General features: G+C 53.2%; 6 protein-coding genes across 6 annotated transcripts; 3 read left to right on the forward strand and 3 right to left on the reverse strand.

The window, feature by feature from the left end:
* Positions 1–1,891: 1,891 nt before the first annotated feature.
* On the reverse strand, positions 1,892–3,282 carry ARP2 (Arp2/3 complex subunit, actin nucleation center; the record flags this gene model as incomplete). Its single annotated transcript, XM_051729447.1, has 5 exons — positions 1,892–2,056; positions 2,106–2,897; positions 2,959–3,105; positions 3,165–3,211; positions 3,264–3,282. 5 exons carry the CDS (start codon positions 3,280–3,282, stop codon positions 1,892–1,894), a joined length of 1,170 nt encoding a protein of 389 aa, XP_051590831.1.
* A 587-nt stretch (positions 3,283–3,869) lies between these two features.
* Positions 3,870–5,019, forward strand: RPL5 (60S ribosomal protein L5; the record flags this gene model as incomplete). Its single annotated transcript, XM_051729448.1, has 4 exons — positions 3,870–3,878; positions 4,023–4,095; positions 4,147–4,300; positions 4,353–5,019. The coding sequence occupies 4 exons, from the start codon at positions 3,870–3,872 to the stop codon at positions 5,017–5,019; spliced, it is 903 nt and encodes a 300-aa protein (XP_051590832.1).
* A 957-nt stretch (positions 5,020–5,976) lies between these two features.
* J4E82_003160 (uncharacterized protein) lies at positions 5,977–9,715 on the forward strand (the record flags this gene model as incomplete). The annotated part of the gene is made up of 3 exons (XM_051729449.1): positions 5,977–6,028; positions 6,124–8,982; positions 9,033–9,715. 3 exons carry the CDS (start codon positions 5,977–5,979, stop codon positions 9,713–9,715), a joined length of 3,594 nt encoding a protein of 1,197 aa, XP_051590833.1.
* Positions 9,716–11,125: 1,410 nt separating this feature from the next.
* Positions 11,126–13,072, reverse strand: J4E82_003161 (uncharacterized protein; the record flags this gene model as incomplete). The annotated part of the gene is made up of 1 exon (XM_051729450.1): positions 11,126–13,072. The coding sequence occupies one exon, from the start codon at positions 13,070–13,072 to the stop codon at positions 11,126–11,128; it is 1,947 nt and encodes a 648-aa protein (XP_051590834.1).
* Positions 13,073–14,945: 1,873 nt separating this feature from the next.
* SPE3 (putrescine aminopropyltransferase) lies at positions 14,946–16,060 on the reverse strand (the record flags this gene model as incomplete). Its single annotated transcript, XM_051729451.1, has 4 exons — positions 14,946–15,223; positions 15,324–15,712; positions 15,763–15,943; positions 16,030–16,060. 4 exons carry the CDS (start codon positions 16,058–16,060, stop codon positions 14,946–14,948), a joined length of 879 nt encoding a protein of 292 aa, XP_051590835.1.
* Positions 16,061–16,611: 551 nt separating this feature from the next.
* On the forward strand, positions 16,612–18,842 carry J4E82_003163 (uncharacterized protein; the record flags this gene model as incomplete). The annotated part of the gene is made up of 5 exons (XM_051729452.1): positions 16,612–16,842; positions 16,899–17,523; positions 17,853–18,225; positions 18,292–18,427; positions 18,483–18,842. The coding sequence occupies 5 exons, from the start codon at positions 16,612–16,614 to the stop codon at positions 18,840–18,842; spliced, it is 1,725 nt and encodes a 574-aa protein (XP_051590836.1).
* Positions 18,843–20,042: the final 1,200 nt, after the last annotated feature.

A 20,042-nucleotide genomic window follows, 5' to 3' on the forward strand; every position in this document is an offset into this window, starting at 1 on the left:
GGCGAGGAAACCTCGTGTGTACTTGGGAAGTGAAAGGGTGCGGCTCCAGGGAGGCTGCTATATGAATTCCCCTCAGATGATGTGAGGAGAGAAATGATCGAAAGATAAAGTACCGTGCTTCCGAGCAACAACGCACAGAGCAGCGGCGGTGTCTAATATATCTAACAGCGGGAGGGTCCAGCAAGGCTTGGGACTTGGTGGCAGGCCTCGGGGATGGTAGCCGATCTTATTGGAAAGGTACAGCGTTGATCTTCCGCTTGGAGGCGCACCGTCGTGCGGTAATCGTTCCTGAGAGGGTAACGACGTGATGCACGGCTCAAGTGGATCCCGTTTCAATTTGGTGGAAGCACGAGCGCTTGTTACTGGCAGCACACCAAGCCGGTGTCTATCAGTTGCAACAGGTGGCTGCGGGCCGGTTATGGCGGAGTACAGATGGCGCGTGTGTTTTCCCGAAACTTGGGGTCCACAATCAAAGTAAGCTGGAGTGCGTCGGCTAGTTTGAGGATGGCGCAGATGATTGAGAATTGTTGCTGGGCTGGGAGAGCTAATCTAACAGGTGAGTTGGAATGTGTGTGGTACCAAGTCCTCCTTTACATATCAACGGAGGACGAGGCCGTAGCTACGAGGCGCGCCATATTTGCAGGCGCTATTATCTCGTCATTAAACTTCGCAGGCCTTGGTTTCGCTCTTTGAGCGGGGCGCTCTTTTCCTGCCTCGCTAACCATGCGAATCGTCCAACACGCCTACTTGTGCAGCATGTCCATTATGACGCAGTGCAGCAACCGGCTCCTTTCTAAGACCGAACACGTGCCAGCCTTGGAATTCCCGGCGCTAAACGCGTGGTGTGAACACAGCACTGCAGACTTCGATCAATTGCCCTGCAGCTCGACCATCGTGTGGTAGGGCACCGTTGCATCTGCACCGGAGCCCTGCCGTAGGTTGCAGAAACGTCCTTTTTATTTTTCGCATTAGGCTTCGCGCGCGTGCTCCATCAAAGTACGGTCTGATGAGACAAATGGTAGCGCGTACAAGACATGACACCACCACACTGGCAGCAACGCCAAGTTGCTTCGACCTTGTGAACGCCCAACAACTGCGGCATTCTTCGCAAACAGCTGTACGGATATTGGCCTGAATCAGATCGCGAGAACGGGTCGTCATCTATAATGCGTCTTTTTCGCTGTCTATCCCGAAGTTGACCCTAACTTCGCCGAAAAATATATAGGCCATAGTGTTTTGAGCGCGAGCCGCTCGCACGGTACAAACAAAGCTGCACAATCCCATAACACCCAACATGATGGAACTACCGTCTAGACGGACAGCCGCTGGAGCCGCTCCTTCGCGCAATTCTTCCATCCTCTGCTGAGCACTTGCACTGACCGATGACGCCCATGCAGAAACCTTGATGTATGTGGCATTTGCTAGAGGGATCCGGCTATCTTCGCCGCACTACAATGCCGTCACTTAGTTCTGTCTCGGGCACAAGGAGAAGAGGCTTAGCGCGGCGACTAAATGGACCATCTAATCAGTTCAGTCATGCATCTAGTTGCAATGGAGAGAGTAGTACTTCCAGCCGTGGTAAAAGTTGCACCACGTGGTAGATCTCCCGTACGCGGCCGAAGGCTATATAATACTCTAGCCGCCAGAGTAGCCCGGGCAAATCAAGTCAGCACAAACATTACTAGGGGGAGCAAGAGCAACCAAAATTGAGGTTTGATGCGAAACACCGAGGCAAATTAACGGCAAACAAAGACTGCGTTGAGAAGGTGACAAGTGGTGAAGGCACCAACGAAAATGTCTTGGTCACTCATGCTACCTGCAGAAGGCCAGCCTTGCCATGAAATTGATTGATTTGTTGGTTGATGTCTGTCTCTGCAAGCCTTGCTCAGTATCATCTCGCGCCCAGCTTCTCCAACGCCCTCGCGCCTTGTTCCTCCCACTCGGCCTTTGATATCCACATGTTCTCTTTGTCGGCCATGATGTTCGCGAGCACAGCTCCACCGAGGAAAACCATGTGCCTTCGCCGTGGCGGATCTTCGATGCGGACCTTGAATTTCTGCCTCCATGTTAGCATTGCTTAGCTGGACACGTAGATATGTACCTACGTTGAGTCGCTCCGGGTTTCCGCCCAGAACCTTGGTGAGCCATAGCTGCTTGAGCTCCTTCTCAAGCCGACTGGGAAGACCTGGGTACATGCTGCTACCACCGCTGAGCACAATAGCCTTGTAGAGACTGCTCCTGACATCAACATCGGCAGCTTGGATCGTGTTGAATAGGAACTCGGCGATACCGGGCTGCTCGACGTCCACAAGATGCGGCTGGAACAGACATTCGGGAGCCTCAAAGCGCTCACTGCCCACCCGGATGACCCGACCATCTGGTAGGGTGTAGGACTCTACCAAGACGGTCGTGTCTTCGCTAAGGCGCTGGTCCAGCTCAAGGTCGTATGAGACATAGCAAAGCTTCTCCTTGATCTGACGGACGGTCTCGAAGTCGGCAGTTCGGTTGAGGGCGTAACCTCTCCGCAGCAGAAGAGCGATGAGGTTGCGGGTCACGTCGCGTCCGGCAACATCGAGACGACGTGTGAGATGATTGAGGACGGTGCTCTCGTATACGGGGACAATATGCGTGACACCATCTCCTGAGTCGACTACCACGCCGGACGACAATCCTTGGGCGTATAGAGCTAGAACGGCCTGGATTGCCACGTATACACCCCCAAAGCCGTAGCGCTCAAACATGACTTCACACATGGTTTCGCGGTTCTTGAGCGGGTTCATGGGCGGTTCGGTGAGGAGGATCTTGCGGCCGGTAGGGTCAAGGTTCATCTTGTCGTAGAAGGTGTAGTCCCAGACGTGTTGCATGTCATCCCAGCGCTTGACGATGCCATTTTCCATCTATTGGGCGAGACACTGTTAGCTCGCTCATGGCATGCAGAGGTCCGGGTAGTGCACATACAGGGTACGTGATCTGAAGCATTGAGCGCGCTGCCGCTGCCTCGTCACCGCACATTATGTCCTTGAGCTGGATGTCACCGCCATCTCGCTCTTCGGTTCGTAGGATAGGTCGGCCGACTATTGAGGGAAACTGGTGGTCGGGGAAGTTCTAAAGAGTAACATGTTAGCTTTTGCCATGTCACGTCTGGCGCTTTGTATGCCACATACCTGCCCGGCGTAACCCGCCTTGAGGAAACCCGTACCGCCATCGAGGACTAATTGAAGGGTAAGTAGAGCTCCGAACACAGAAGAGGAAGCTGCGCATACCAATGGGAGCTTCAGCCATCCTGTACAAAGCTCGAGAGGGTTGTTGAGGCTGAAGGAGTGGATGTTAGAAGCTGGCCGTAGCTCGGTGTTGCGTGCCTTGAGGTTGACGACGTTGGCGGGGCGCATGGTTGGCTAGGGGTCCGTGAGCACTCAATCGGGCAATGCAGATGCTCCCCTACAACTTGAGATGCGAACTTCACTTCAAGAATGTTAGAGTATGCAAAAGTATTACAATAGATGCACATGGAAACAAGACGAGTACAGTGCAGCATATATGATATGTCACGTCCCCTAAGGCCGCCGGTCCGGTGCACAAGAGACGTGTCTCTACTACCTGCTTCCTGTGCGCGGAATAACCAAGTCACTACACCTACAAGCCCTCTATTACACCAGAGCCTGTAAACATCATCTATGCTTGTTCCAGTTTTGTCGTTGACGACCGAGATGGTGGTCACCCATCTCATGCCACTTGCATGGTCACCCACCTGGGAAGTCGCGACTTGCGCATCGCTTAATACATGGTCCGAGCGTCCACTGCCCACTTCAATATCGTCTTGCGCCATCACGAACTTTCTCCTCAGCCAGTTCAACTAACAGCAGGTCAAGATGCCTTTCGTAAGTACGCCCTGAATTGCGCCCGCAATGTATCCCTCCATCCTATTGCCATCACGGCATCCCGCTTCGACGAAAGTCGAGTGGAGTCTTTGCGAGATGCTTCGAATGCGGGTTTGAAGCGCCAATCGCTGACTCTGTCAAAAGTCCAAGCTCCAGAAGAACGACGCCTACTTCTCGCGGTACCAAGTCAAGTACAAGCGCCGCAGGCAGGGAAAGAGTACGTATCCAACGAAGTGTTCAAATTGCGACGGCATCTAACAATCCGCAGCCGACTACTATGCCCGCAAGAGGTTGATCACCCAGGCCAAGAACAAGTACAATGCGCCCAAGTACCGTCTCGTCGTCCGTTTCACCAACAAGGACATCATCTGCCAAATCGTCCACTCTGAGATTGGCGGTGACAAGGTCTTCTGCGCTGCCTAGTATGTTCCACGCGACTCTGGCTCCGTCTAGCCCACAACTAACAAATCACAGCGCCCACGAGCTGAAGGCTTACGGCATCACCCACGGTCTTACCAACTGGTCCTCCGCATACGCTACCGGTCTGCTCCTTGCCCGCCGTGTCCTCAAGAAGCTCGAGCTTGACGAGGCCTTCACTGGTGTTGAGGAGGCTGACGGTGAGTTCACCCTCACCGAGGCCGCCGAGGTTGATGGCGAGGAGCGCCGCCCATTCAAGGTCTTCTTGGATGTCGGTCTCACCCGTACCTCCACTGGTGCTCGTGTCTTTGGTGCCATGAAGGGTTGCTCCGACGGTGGTGTCTTCGTTCCTCACTCCGAGAACCGTTTCCCCGGTTACGACATTGAAGGCAAGGAGCTCGACGCCGAGACCCTCCGCAAGTACATCTTCGGTGGTCACGTCGCTGAGTACATGGAGACCCTCGCCGACGACGACGAGGAGCGCTACAAGTCTCAGTTCAGCGGCTACATCGATGACGATATCGAGGCCGACGGTCTTGAGGAGCTCTACCAGGACGCACACAAGCAGATCCGTGAGGACCCCTGGAAGAAGGAGGATGGCGATGCCCCCAAGAAGTCCAAGGACGAGTGGAAGGCCGAGTCCAAGAAGTACAGGAGCAACAAGCTCACCAAGGCCGAGAAGGAGGAGCGCGTCAAGGCCAAGATCGCCGAGATCACCGCTTAAGCTGTTGCTTCCTCTTCGTGATAGTTTGTTTTACCATAACAAAAGCAAGGCTCTGGCGTCTGGGGATGACATGGGAAGGATGCCTGCCATAGCAGGATACAAGTACTGTACTTAGCCTCACGACCTCAATGAGATGATGAGACGGCACGCCGACATTGGCTACCACAACAAGATACCCCCTCAAAACAAATGTGCCCCTCCTGTTCAACGTGTGTGAAGCTTCCCCAAATAGCAACACGTGATACGCCCATGTGGACCGGCGACGGCCGACACCACATGGCGTGCTGTCGCGGGTTTGACCATGGTTGAGAGACCAACACGGCTTGCTTTTCATGTGCTGCCATGACGGTCAGCTGTTTCAGCGGCAACGGTAGCACCTGCGAGGGACATATAGCAGTCAGCGCTTTATTGGACGCGGTGCATCAGGCTGAGGGAGAGTGAGAGTGAGGCATGTGGATATGTGCCGATTCAGGGTGTGCGATTCAGGGTGTTTCAAAGAGATGTAGCCCACAAGTATATAGGCAATCCTCGCAGTCGATCATGATGTCCCGCAGGATCTTTGACGCGATAGAGCTCGGTGTGGAGAGGAGAAGGAGACCCGAAGCAATCAGCCGACACCTTTCGTCATCGCCCGGCTCTCGCAGCTTGCACACAGCAGCGCACGTTCGCCCATAACATCGCATCGGCCGAATATCGCACAGAGCAACTCTCAGAAATCGCGCAGCAATTTGACGTGAGCGCAACGAGTCGTTCAGGTCGCATCTAGAACGTGGGCAACGGCCATATCTTGAGGCTTTGCAGCATTTCCAATCGGCGGATTCGTGTGGACGCCCAGAGACCCCGCTGACTTCCGTGATCGCCTCACGGAGGCCATTTGCTGCAACAACCCTGACGCATGGCGAGGCCCCTATATACGCAATGACAGCCATTCAGACACCCGTCGACACTGCGTCAGCCATGGAGGACATTCACGGAGTCGATGTATCGTGGCTGCACCACTCAACTAGAGGTAAGTGAGGCCCGCTTACCCTGGGTGGAGACGTCTCGGCTTCGCGGCGCAACCCTGAGCTCGAGAGGCCGTACTAACATGTTGCGCCTGAGCAGACCATCACCATCGCCAGCAGGCGCCCTCGTCGCCAGGCCTCACCAGAGATGCGCCTCCAAAGACATCGTCGCATGGTGGCATACCCGCCAGGCCCCGCCACGACGAGCAGCAAATTCCTGAGCCGACACCGGCGACTGCGAGACCCGCATCACCGCCGCGCCCGCCCCCAGCTGCTGCATCCAGCGCGACTCCGCCCCAGAAGATACCACCAAAACGTCCAGCGCTGCTCAGCCGAGGCAGTGCCGACAAGAACGCCAGTGGAACCACGCCACCCGACTCAAAGAACAACTCGCGCCGCAACTCGTGGATGAATAGCATCAGCTCAAAGTTCTCGTCGCAAAACTCGCCCGCGCAAACCACACACACTCAGGCCCAGGGATCGCCTGCCGCTGCCAATAGCGCCACTCATGCTTCTCCCTCGGCCAACGGTGCTCTGAACGGCATCCAGGCGGCATCGGGAGGCAGCAATGGCGCCCCTGAGCCCTACATCCCACAACAGCCCAAGAGCTCCTTCGTTGGGAACGTGCTGCGACGCCTGTCATCAGGTACACAGGTTGGCACCGCCGGCAAGGTCTACCCAAATGGAGGAATGTGCCCGCGAAAGGTCATGAATGTCGACCCCAACCGCGAGCGATGTCTCGTTCCTGAGCTGGATCAGAACAAACTGCGCAAGGTTGCATTCTGTGTCGATGTTGAGATTGCTGGAGGGCCAAAGTACAAAGATGACGTCGAAACAGACGACAAGAAGGTGAAGCGCAAGGACAAGAAGTTGAAGGAGCGTGGCGAGGGCGAGGCACTGAGGAACCCAGATGCTGTGGCCGAAGAGAAAGACAAGGATGGTGTCGTCGCCATTGCCCAAGAAGTCGTCGGCAACGATTCTGAGCCAAATCCCGAGGGCACTGTCTTGGACGAGGACAAGCAGGAACCAAGTAGGAAGAAAGAGAAGAAGAAGCGATCTGAGGCCGAGCGCAAAGAGCGGAAAGAGAAGAAACGCAAAAAGGCTGAAGAGAATGGCACAATCCCCATGGAACTCACCAGAGATGACGACAGCGCCAGTGCTGAAGGAATACCTGCTGCTTCCGGGGCACCGACTCCCCGCGCTCAGGACCGTCCGACGATCGACCCACTGCGCATCTACCGGAGATGTTGCCAGCTTCGCGAGTCTCCCATTCTCAAGCGCATCAGTGACCAGCTTGCGGCACCACGGGCGTGCTCCGTCGTTCAACCGGGCGTTGTCACTTGTCTGGATCTGACAGGGTCTAGATTGCAATTGGCAGATGTCTTGACTCTTTCCGACTGGCTCGCTATTGTGCCGGTTAAGAAGCTGTTTTTGGAGGACGCAGACTTGAATGACGAGAAGATACGGGTCATACTCGCAGGTCTCCTGGCCGCCAAAGTCCCAGAGCCTCCAAAACGGCGCGATCCGTCCAATGACGATACCCAGGACGGACTGTGCCAGCAAGGCTCATGCGCGGTCAAGAAGCTGGTTCTCAAGAACAACCCAAAGATCACAGCTGAAGGCTGGAAACACATCGCACTGTTTCTGTACATGTGCAAGTCCATCATGGCCATCGACGTGTCCATGATACCATTTCCCAGGTCTCGACCACAGGTGGCTTCTCCGCCAACTAACAGCACACAAGCACCGTCTCCCACCAAGGACAGCAGATCGGGAGATGTGGCTGAAATCTTTTCCAAGGCTATTTCCGAACGGTTGGGCGGTTCAGAGCTCCAAGAACTAGCCATGGCCGAATGCAACTTGACCTCCTCGAGCATCCGCAAAATCATCGACGGCTGCGTCATCAGCGGCATTCAACGTCTAAGTCTCGCGACGAACGATATCGACGCCGAAGGCTTGGAACATGTTCTGCATTACTTGCGCTCTGGTGTCTGTCAAGGAATTGATCTTGGTGGAAACGACCTACGATCATTGATGGACAAGATCTGTGACAGCATCAAGCACTGCCAAAACAGTCCGCTGTGGGCACTGTGCTTGCAAGACACTGGTCTCACCCCAGAAGCGCTCAAGACACTCATACCAACTCTAATTTCCCTACCATCCTTCAGGTTTTTGGACCTGTCGCATAACAGGGGTCTTTTCTTGGGCCAGACTTCGTTGTGTCTTCTGAGAAAATACATGCCTCAGTTTAAGGAGCTGAAACGGATACATCTGGTGAATGTCGACATGAAGCCCGAAGATGCTATCGCTATCGCGGAAATTCTGCCGGATTGTCCTCATATCGCACATATCAACATCCTTGAAAACCCGGAGATCACTCGTGTTGCAACTTCAACAGACGAGGAGACACAAGAAGAGGCTGCCGCACTATATGCATCGCTGACTCTGGCGGCTAAGTTATCCAAGTCGCTTATATGCATCGACGTGGACATTCCAGCTCCTGAACAAGGCGAAGTGATCAAAGCACTTGCGAAGCAAGTCGTAGCTTACTGCTTACGCAATATTGAATCCATCAACGAAGTGCCAGAGCTCCGAGCAGCTCCGAAAGAAGTCGAGGTTCCCGATATTCTCATGCGTCTTGTTGGTCCGGAGGACAGTGACTACAAGGAAACCGATAACGCGTCAGATACTGCGGACAATGACTACATCGTTGGGGGCACAGGCATTGCTAAAGCGCTCAGCTACTGTCTCTCTCATAAGGAGACCGATCTTCGCCGAGTGTCAGTCCCAGTCAGTGGTACCTCTACTCCGAGGAGTAGAAGCAGGGTACCAGTGCTTGAGGAGCCAAGCAAGGCCAGAGCCATGTCCAAGGATCTCCTCGAGACAGCACGGAATACGCGAAATAGGATTCAGCCTGCACTTATCAGAGAGGCGAAGGGTGGCAATGACCTGAGCTACCGTAAGTTTCATGATCTTTCCGTCGTACCGATGTGGCTAACATGTTGATAGGTCGTTTGCTTTTCCTGGACCAAACACTTCAAGGCATGATCCAACGCTTCGAAGACGAATACCCAGAAACGCGTCTTCAGCCATCTGATGCCGCTTCTACTACAAGCTCCAAACTCAGCAGCTCACCGCCCACTTCCGCTGTACCGACACTCGAGAACAGTGTGTCGACAGACTTCACAGCTGCTGAATCAGACGAAGACGAGCCCTCTACCCTACGCTCACGCCACAATTCCGATGTCTCTCTCGCATCTCGCCATATGTCGCTTGAGGAAGGACGTCTTCACCGATTTGGCCACCGCGTACGCACCGGTCTTCTCAACCCGTCACGTCCCACGACTCCCGACGTCTCCGAGAATCACGTCTCCTTCATCTCAGGTACGGCAGATGACCAAGGCCTTCCCGAACACCTTCTCGCCATGCGCGCGTACTTCCAGAACCACAGTGGTGACGAGATGAGGCAAATGATTGAGGGTAAAGGCTGGGAACAGGCTTTCAATAGCGTTGTGGAGAACGCTGAGGAACTGAGGAATCTCGAGAAAGAGGACCCACAGCAATTTAAAATCTTCAAGGAGAGTCAAATTGCAGCCTTGAAGAATCGCAATCCGGATATTTTTGCACCAGGAGAAAGGGAGGGGACGAATATGGAGGGGAATCGGGGGGATGACTTTGCTATCGAGGACTAATTATGAGGTGGGGAGTTCAGGAAGGGCTGATGGGAGGATTGGTGGTTACTGGGAAGTGTAATCAGTATAATTTCTCCACCGTTGACTTGAGCTTGAAGGTTGAGGCGCTGGAGCGCGCCCATCAGCTCAAGAGTTCATTCTTTGTAAATTTGTAACATACAGCTACATGACATGCTGATTCAACTATGATTCCCATATCACGATGTCTCTATCCTCGACAGCTGAAACACGTCACATCCGTTTCCTGCTATTCGTTGCGTTTTCCTGGGTCATCTCTTCTCGGCTTGATAGCCTCGTAGCCACAGTCTCAGATATGAAGAGGCTCTTTTGCCTTCCTGTTTTCCTTCTGATTCCCTCTTTTTTCTTTATCACACCCTTACTGAACTATTACTGGAAACTTATTGCTCCAGATACATGACTTGGCAGTTCTTTTCACCCTCGGCGCCTGGGTAGTTTGATTCTGCAGTAGGTATTTAAATTGGATCTATGGCGTGGTAGGTGTCGGCGTCGGTGTTAGTAGTGGTATAGGAACTGACTGAGCCATCTATACCGGCACCTCCGTCTCCAACGCTGCAGATTGGCTCAGTCGTCCCTGGGAACTTATCTGGAGACTGATGTTGTGGCGAAGGTCGCTCGTGGTTGTCGCGACAGTAGTCCAAAGGCGCTTGCGTCGCGTGCGCGCATGATGGGGCAAACATGTCACATCGTGACAATACTCGGACGCTGTTTAGACTGGAGCAGAGGGATGACGGTTCTAATGTGAGTTGGATACGAAGCTCGATCATGTGTTGATCAGGCAGTGAGCTTATCAGGACGACGTCCGGTTCTCAGCTCAATATATTAGGGTTCAGAGGAAGGGACTTTATTGCCTCGACCCTAGCCGTAACGGACCAGTATGCATATGTACATCATCATCTGTATACGCGAGCTAGGGTGTCGTATTATAGATCGAGTTGGCGAGGATAACGCTCAGATCGGACCAGGGAAATGACGATGTTTCAGAGAGTGGCACGACATGTATCAGAAGATCAAGAGCATATCGTAGTCAAGGGAGGTAGGCAAACGCGCCAAATCAACATCGCCATTTGGCCATCAGGCTCCAATATATATTGGCACTACCACCAAAACCATCTACATGCTTTCTAAGGATATCATAGCTTGAGCAAGTTACATGCCCACGAACACTTCTTCTAAAAGATAACCCAAGCAAGCGAATGACGTGAAATAATGCTGGAAAGATGCTTATGTGTCGTGTGCAATTCAACGAACATCATATACAAGATAAAAAGAAACCACCGGGACTCGCCCAAGCAGCACTACGATGCGTGAGTGGATAACCAGTGGAAGAGAAAAGATAACTTCCTTCACACCATTATGCACATATCCGACTCTTTCCAGTAAGGGTAGAGCCTACAAGAAGGGTAGCACTACACCCTTTCTTATTGGGCTTCCCCTGCCATCGACAGTGCTACCTTCAGCGCTGTATCCGGAATCGCGATCGACGTCGTCGTTGTCAAAGTCGATGTCAAAATCGGGCTCCTTCTCTTCCTCAGTCTCTTCGTCATCGTCGCCATCCCAGGCCTTCTGTGTCGCACCGCGCGAGTTCCATCGTAGTGTGCGGCTGATGCTATCGAACCATTCGGTTGGCTGCGAGAGTACGGTAGGAAATGGGTACTGCGAAGCGGCGATGGTGACGTGGTCGCCTTGACGGAGTTCGACACGGCCCTTGCCGTCGAAGGCGCAGTAGGCGGTAGCCCGTGACTTGAGAGGTACTGCGATACGGAGGAGCATGCTGTCGTTAAGCAGCATGGGGCGGAAGGAGAGAGTATGCGGGCAGATGGGTGTCAGGAGGATAGCGGGAATATCCGGATGCACGAGAGAGCCACCTGCAGAGAGCGAGTATGCTGTTGAACCGGTAGGCGTCGAGAAGATAACACCGTCTGCTTGCACAACGGTAAGCAGGTTGTTATCGCCGTAGAGCTCGAGGTTCGAGACGTAGGGTGATGGGCCGCGGTCAATGACAAGCTCGTTGAGTACCTCGAATTGTTCAGCTTCGATGTGCTGAGGTGATCCTTGGGCAACGTTCTTCTGGTAGCGGTATACTGTGCAGGTGAAGCGCATGCGCAGATTCACACGCATACCAGTCTCGCACATGATCTTGTCGAGCGCTGGCCTGTACTGCGCGAATTCGAAGTTTGTAAGGAAACCAAGGCTGCCGAGCGAGAAAGACAGAATCGGCGGTACGATGCGCTGGAAGAGCCACGAGGTGAAAAGTACGGTGCCGTCTCCACCAAGAGTAAGAACAAGATCGAAGATCTCTGGGGTTTCCCAGCACAGGTCTGGTGTCCACCAACGAAGCATATTCTCGTAGCGTTTGTCTTTGGCTAGCAAAGAGGCAGCATCGAAGCGCTTCGACTTGCGCAGCTTGTGGTCTACGTAGACGTTCACTCCAATGTCTGAGCCGTAGCGCGAGGTAGTCATGAGCCATTCCGCCAACTCGCGCGTAAGGTATACAAGGTTGTTGTCACGAGCCTTGGTAACAATCATGACATTGCGTACCGTCATCTTGATGGGTCGACGTTGCAGTTGCTTCGATACCTCACGGACACTGTTCGCAGTCTGCACGAGTCTTGAATGCGATATTGTGTCATCCTCGGACATCTCTTCCATGACCTTTCCCAGGTTCACAGCCTTGTCAAACTTCTTATGGAAAAAGCATGGCGATGCGAGCGCAGCCATCTTGCTTGCAGAAAGGTCCGCAGAGTGCAATTCAAGTTCGGAAAGCGCTTTTGCAAGTTGCGAATGAGTGATGCTCTTTGATCGCGCATTCTTCCCTCCGTTCTCTGAGCCTTCCATGACGGAATCCATGGACTGTTGTGTCGCCGACGAAGGCGGAGGCCGAGACTGTAACGCCTTAAGAAGAGTCTGGCGGGGTATCGCGGAGTCGATTGATTGCGCGTTCTTGCGGTGCTTCCGAACGCGGTTCTCACCAAAAGACGGGATGCGCGGGAGGACGGAGAGGTTCTCGATGGAGGAGGACTTGCTGATAGCGGTGGGGTCTTCTTTGCGGGAGGATTCGTCCGATGTCAGACTGGCTGGGTGTTGTGTTACAGCGGGCGTACCGCCAATTTCTGTGGTTACTACCGATGCATTATACGGCGCGTCCTGGGGGCAGTGGACGCTGGTCTGCGGAGGCTGTGGAGACTCTGGGCGGGTGGGATTATTAAATGAGGCATCGGCATCGACGGGGTTAAGGTCGCGGTCGGAGAAACTTGAACTGGCCGCCTGTGGGGACAGGAGCGGGTGAACCTTGGCCGGACTAAACGGCTCCCCATTCTTGAGTGTCGCCGACAACATCGTAGCTTGATTATGCGTTACTGATCGAGCGCCCGTTAATTGCGCTTAGTCTTTCGGGGTGTTTAGTTGTAGACCTTGGCGGATAGGATATTAACCGGCGTTTTTGTTCGGCTGAGGCGGCAGGAATATGTACAGCGAAAGATGAACGTATCCAGACGGTTCTGTCGAAAATAATAAATGCTCCAGGCAAAAACGAAAGGGGGACACAAAGGAAGCGATGGATCGTGCTACTGCATGGGCGCGAGTCGTAAGGTTGTGTTTGTGATAGCTGCTAACGGTGACCGAGGTGATGTGACGACCAGCGAACCGTGTAACCGGAAGTGAAGGTAAAGATTATAATGAAGGAAGAGCCCGGCTCGACCTGGTTAAATAAGAGAGAAATGTACAAAGTGTACACGACTGAACGTCGTGTTGCCGAAAGAGCGAAGGCGCAATTGGGGGAAAGACAGTGGTGCAGCTTGAGGCAGGTGTTAGGCACGATGCGAGACCTACTATATTCAATCCGCATCTGCAAGACATCTCTGCCACCGCTATTCTGGAGCATTGCCACATCACGATCCAATGCGCCAGCCTCAAACGAAGGGTACCGCCCATCTGTAGCGGCTAGCCCGCCGTAAATTTTGTGACACCTCGCGTGTCACAAACTCGTGGGTCCATGCCGGAGCATCTACCAAACATAGAACGAAGCTTCATTCTATTCCGCGATCTTGACACAGATTCCAACGGCCTAGGCGGCCCAGAAGTTCCTTTCAGCCTGTCTTCTAAGGCACGCTCCACCGCATGGTCACTTCGCTCGACTGTCAGAATCCTTCGATGACCCTGAGCGTTCATGGCTGACAAGCGCTCCCTCATGGGAAAGTCTCAGTCATCGGCTCATACCGACACTCTCCGCGTTTGATCCACACTTCGTTTAGAAAAGCCACAGCGGGTATCATGATTAGGAGCAAACTGTATTCGAGATTCACTATGAATCGCATCGCCGCAAAGTTATGCCACCTGCCGGCTGGACTAGCAGAGATGGACGAAACAACCCAAATTTGTACTAGTCCCTCTATAATCATACCTCTTTGCTTCGAACTCCCATCTGGTACAGGAGAAGTTTAGGCGAGACAGCTTGCTCCTCGCTAATTGTAGACCTTTGCGACACACTTACTAGGCGAGTGTGTACTGCATGAAATCGCTGCCGTTAGTACCGATGGTCCACAGACCTCATACGCCACGCATGGCTGTTACATGGAGTCGAGATATGGCAAGCGTTTACGGCAAATGTCGCGTGGAACACAGAGTGAAGTGGGCTCATACTCGCTACCAGTATGGTTGCAATGACCGCCCCCGCGCCGTTTCTGTCCACTCACAGGCGGGTCAGCGTATGTTTGCCTTCAGGCTCAAGCTGGTGCTGAAACTCGCGCATGTCAATCTCCTTGGGAGCCACCCGAGAGCTCCCGAGACCTTCAACTGCCGGAGTGTTGCTGAGCACTGGTAACTTGGGGCGGCGGTCCGAAGCGCAAGAAGTAAACAGGCGCTTACGACTGTCTCGTGGCTATCTTAGTTGGGTATCCAGCATGAGTGAACAACATGTATGACTTGAGATGTTCCATCCAGAGTAGTAGACATAGTGGCAATGGCGAGTACGGGATGACGCAGAGGGCGAGGAAAATAAAATCGGGAGGATGTGACTGGGCGTGGGTGAACCTGGCTATTTAATAGAAGTTTAAACGCGTAGAAGTTGGCGAAAAAATCGTGGCACGTAACTGAGACGAAGTTTTGAAGTATTGTTGGGTGAATGTACATGACTTTACAGTCTTTTGGTATTCATCACATATCGTGGTATCTAGTGAAGTCGTAACGAAAAGAAATTCGACAAGCGAGACACTTATTGGAGAGCCTTGCGAGCGAAAGTAGGCAGAACGAAAGCTGCCTCGTGGATCTCCTTGCTGTAGTACCTGCAAAGTTGCTCCTCCTCCTCGGTGGACCAGCTGCGGAGGGGCTTCTTGAGGTCGCGGTTGGCGTCCTTGCTGCAGACCATGAAGCCGATTTGACCAGAGGGGTAGGTAGGGATAGTGGTGTAACCGTACTCGACGTTGGGGAAGACCTCCTTGCAAGCCTTCTTGAGGTTGACAATGAGGGGCATGTGAAGCCATTGGTTCTCGGCTACATGGGAATGTTAGCCATTGACCAGAACAGCACCTTCCCGGCGCGTGGAGGTCTTCGAAAAGTGAACTTGTAACGAGTGGACAAGGAGAGGGCTTACAACCTTGGGTGGTAATGACACCGCCTTCGCGGAGTGCGCCGTTAAGCAGCTCGAAGTATGACTTCTGGAAGAGAGCCTCAGCGGGACCCTCTGGGTCGCTGGAGTCAGTGATGATGACGTCGAATTCGCCCTTCTTGTCCTCGAGGAACTTGAAGCCGTCACCAACGATGGTGGTGGTCTTGGGGTGCTCGAAGCCGACCGACATGCCGGGGAGGTACTGCTTGGAGAGACGGATGACAGCCTCGTCAATGTCGCAGAGGGTGGCCTCCTTGACACAGTCGTGCTTGACAACCTCACGGAGGACACCACCGTCACCGCCGCCAATTACCAAGACCTTCTCAGGGTTGGGGTGGGAGTTCATGGCAAGGTGGGTGATCATCTCCTGGTAGCTGCTCTATCGTCAACCATTGTTCGTGCCTTCCAACTAGGTGTGACATACGAGAACTCGTCGCGCTCGGTACATTGGATGACGTTGTCGAGGACAAGGACGGTGCCGTAGTTGGTGGACTCAAAGATGAGAACGTCCTGGTACTGGCTCTTCTCGTGGTGAAGAACCTCCTTGACCTGGAGAGTCATGGCCTGACCGGGCCACATGCCGGAGATCTCGCGGAACCAGCCATCTATAGCAGAATAGTTAGTCATTGAGCCTGGATAGGGTGGGGTGTCCAATTGATTCGTGAATCTGGTAGAACGCGACTTGACTTACCCTTGATGGTAGGGTGTTCGATAGCAGGCATCTTGAAAAATCTGTGGGTTGAAAAAGAAGGGTAGAGTAGAGGACGTGATCGTTTACGGAAGTAAACAGAAGATTGACAGAGCTGTCGCCGGATATATATGGGGACCTTCAGGTTTGCGGAGTTTTTCCTTGTGTTTGCGTTGGGCACAATTTTCTAGGTCTATGCACGTCACTGGTCGCGCGCGGTACCTGCCCCGCCATCCCCCACCAAGGTCATCCCGGGAAGGTCCAGCCGCAGGGCATCTATATTGGGTAGCATTATCTCCACGACTGCCAGACTGGTCCACGCTTTACGACTGACATCTGACATATCTTTTCTGTGTAGTTGTCACGGACAGCCGGAGTAGTTGTAAAGCCGATTTGATGTAGAGGGTTCCTGGGGGATGGCTGCCTGATGACGAGGGCGGCCGTATGCCTGGCACTATCACGAAACCGGATACTGACTGCATGTGTGAAGAAACATAAAGAGATGGCCTACGATGAGTTTGCGAGAGTTATTGGGAAGTGCCAATACCACTGAAGTTATTCTAAGAACATACAAGCAGCGCAACCATGACCGAAGCCGCCCCAGTACAAGATTCGGCTCAGGAAGAGCGCAGTTCTGTGCAGCAGATTCTCGAGACCAAAGAATATGAAAAGAATCCCGAGTTACTACCATGGTACACCAAAGAGCTTGAGGGGCCAAGTCCTGCGACAAGAAACATTTTTGAGAAGTATAGCAAGATACCACCGGGGGACGTAGTCACTCATATTAAACGTGTGAGAGATGACGCATTTACGGTTGTGAGTTTGGGTACCCGTTGGGCAACAAGAGCACAACTGTGTTGACAATGTAATAGTTCCCGTATCCTTGCCTGGGAAACTGGGGCTTCTTGAATTTCTCCATTGGGGTGAACCCCGCCTACCAGGAAGTTCTCAGTCGGATCAAGAGCGGGGAGAAATTCCTCGATCTGGGGTGTTGTATGGGCCAGGATATCCGCAAGTTGGTTCATGATGGCGCCCCCTCAGAGCATATGTATGCATCCGATCTCAAGAAGAACTTCTGGGGGATTGGTTATGATATGTTCTTGGACAAGTCAACCCTGCAGACGCAATTTGTGGAAGCCGACATCTTCGACACCGACTCGGCGCTGAAGCAGATGGATGGGAAGATGGACGTGATCAACGCCGCGTCCTTCTTTCACCTGTTCGACTGGGACCAACAGGTGAAGGCAGCCAAGCGTGCTGTTCAGTTGTTGAAGCCAGTATCTGGAAGCCTTATTGTTGGACGACAGGGCGGCAAGCCTGAAGCTGGCAGTTTCGCACATGTCATGAAGGAGATGACTGCTTTTTGGCACAATCCTGAGTCGTGGGCGAAGATGTGGAAGCAGGTTGGAGATGAGACTGGAACAGATTGGGAGGTTCAAGCTGTACTTGGCGAGGAAGATCTATCAAAGAGGATGAAGACTAGTCTGGTGCCTGCTGGTACGAGATTCATGACTTTTACTATTCGTAGAGTGTAGAAGACTAGTCGGACGAATACATTGGCTGGCATAGCATCGTGGCAGCCAGATGCGGATGCGGAGCAGCAGCCAATGAGCGTCGCTTAGGGTCCGAGCAAGGAAGCCAAACTCAATCTGGCTTCATCACCACCATTGCATCTTCAATCTAGAAGCCATTGACACGAAACATTCCAGTCGCTCACCATACAAAGCCACCCCACAAGCACTACAATCATGGACCCCTACTCGCCCGAGGGAGGTTCGTTGGACCACCAGCCACACCAGCTCAGAGCCCCACTAATGTCTATCCAGAGCTCATAAACATCCACTCGGCCTTCCACGCTGGCGCCTACCAGCAGGTTCTCGACTTCGATACTTCAAATTTCTCCTCGTCAAATGCGCTTCCCGTTCGCGTCCTCCAGCTCCGCAGTCAAATCGCGCTCGGCCAAGCACAAGCCGTGTCCAACGAACTCGCATCCGAGAAGACACCAGATCTGATCGCAGTGAAGCTACTAGCCGACTATGAGCAGTCCAAGGACGTATTAAGCCAGGCGAAGAAGCTGGCAGAGCAACATGGGCAGGACAACTTGACGGTGCAGCTTTGCGTGGGCATGATATTAGAAAGGGCGGGCGAGACTGAGGCCGCGCTCAATGTGTTGAGCAAGCACCAAGGCAGTTTGGACGCGTACGTCATGCAGATTCCTCTACGTGCCTCATGTTATGAGAGAGTCAGTGGCTAACGTCTAGGTAGCGTTGCACTCATCGTACAAATCCACCTCCAACAAAACCGCACAGATCTCGCTGCAAAAGAGGCTCAGCGTGCACGGAAATGGGCACAAGACAGCCTGCTTGTCAACATCGCAGAGAGCTGGGTTGGCATGCGAGAAGTATGTTCTCCTGTACGACCGTTACTATTAGGCTTACCATTAATATCGCATTCAGGGCGGCGAGAAGTACCAATCTGCATTCTACGTCTTCGAAGAGCTAGCCACGAGCTCTCAATCCACCTCCCCACACTCCCTCGTCGCACAGGCCGTATCAGAACTCCACCTCGGCCGCCTCCCGGAAGCCGAAGCCGCTCTACAACAAGCGCTTTCCATCGACGGCACTTCTGCCGACACACTCGCCAACCTCATCGTCCTTAACACGCTGCTTGGTAAGAAGGAGGACGCTGAGCAACTGAAGTCACAACTGCAATCTTCGGCACCACAGCATAGGGCTATTGCAGACTGGGCGAGCAAGAAAGAGGAGTTTGCAAAGGCGGCAGCAAAATACACGCCAAAGTTCGAGGTTGCCTCATAGGAGGAGCGGGTAGTGCACGGAGAGATGTATGCTGAGGGTAATGCTTTCGCGCATTTGGTGTCTACGGGAGTAGCCCAAGATTAGGCGTAGGGAGATATGGTTCGATGTACACCCCTCGAGATGAAAGTGACAATACTGAGTCGAGACTAGACGCTTGTCAGTCTCTATAGTGCATTAAGATTCGTCGAGACCACACATGGCTTGAGATATCATAGCAAGACTTTGAAAGTCCTCGAGACCGCAGTACCTAGACCTTCGTATTATCTGTCACTGATCTCACTCATACACTTTTTCAAGGGTAAACGACCACTAACCTCATCATTAGCAATCTCCAATGGGAACCAAGTACCCCACCACATGTATTCTACTCATCTACGGCTCAATCTTACCCGAAAGCGCCACGCGCCATTTCGTATGGCTGGCCTTACAGGCTGCCTGCAAGCATCTTACAGTTGGGAGATTACCATCTCAACAAACGTGACACGATAAGCATAAAGCGGTCAACGGTATGACCAGCCTTGACGAACTCGCATGCATGTAGACGGGAAGTCACCATCCTCCTGACAGCCAGCACGTGCGCAAGCTTCAAAGCAAGGACCTGATCGACGCGCCACGCGCATCTAGCGGTAGATCCACCCACGGCACCGGATTTGATGGAATTTCACCACTTCTTCCATTACACTAGCACTGTCCATGTTGGCACTACCCTTTTTCGAAGCGGTCAAGTTGCACGAAAGCGCGTAAAGGGATAATCCCTATTTTATAACCCACAAAGATTCATGTTATACGTTGCCTTAGCTGACACGTTGAATGCGTGAGAAGGGATGCATGCTGCAACTCCAACTGTCTTAGTGGCGCCGGGAGCTGATACATCCGGGACTCATGGAGACCATCTTGGAACGAAGCTTAGCTGGCCTTGCTAGCCAATGCGGGACGCAGGTCTTCTCCATCGGTCTGCGCTTTCCAGCCTACCATGCCCGTTGCGGTAACATGGGTGGCTGATTTTGGAACAGATTCGGTGTCCTTGAGAGTGTGGGTTGGGCGAGGGTCCTGCACGGCGCTTTTGAGATGTTGCGGCGCACGAGTGCGCGTTCGGCGGCACCCGTAAGGGAAGGGTCTTTGAGATTCCGCGCCGCAAATTTGCCTTGCAGGTGTATAATGTGGAGATGGGAGATTGGTTGTGCTTGCAGGTGTGGATAT

The sequence above is a fragment of the Alternaria postmessia genome (assembly GCF_024291825.1).
Source record: "Alternaria postmessia strain BMP 2775 chromosome Unknown scaffold_13, whole genome shotgun sequence".
Taxonomy (NCBI): Eukaryota; Fungi; Ascomycota; class Dothideomycetes; order Pleosporales; family Pleosporaceae; genus Alternaria; species Alternaria postmessia.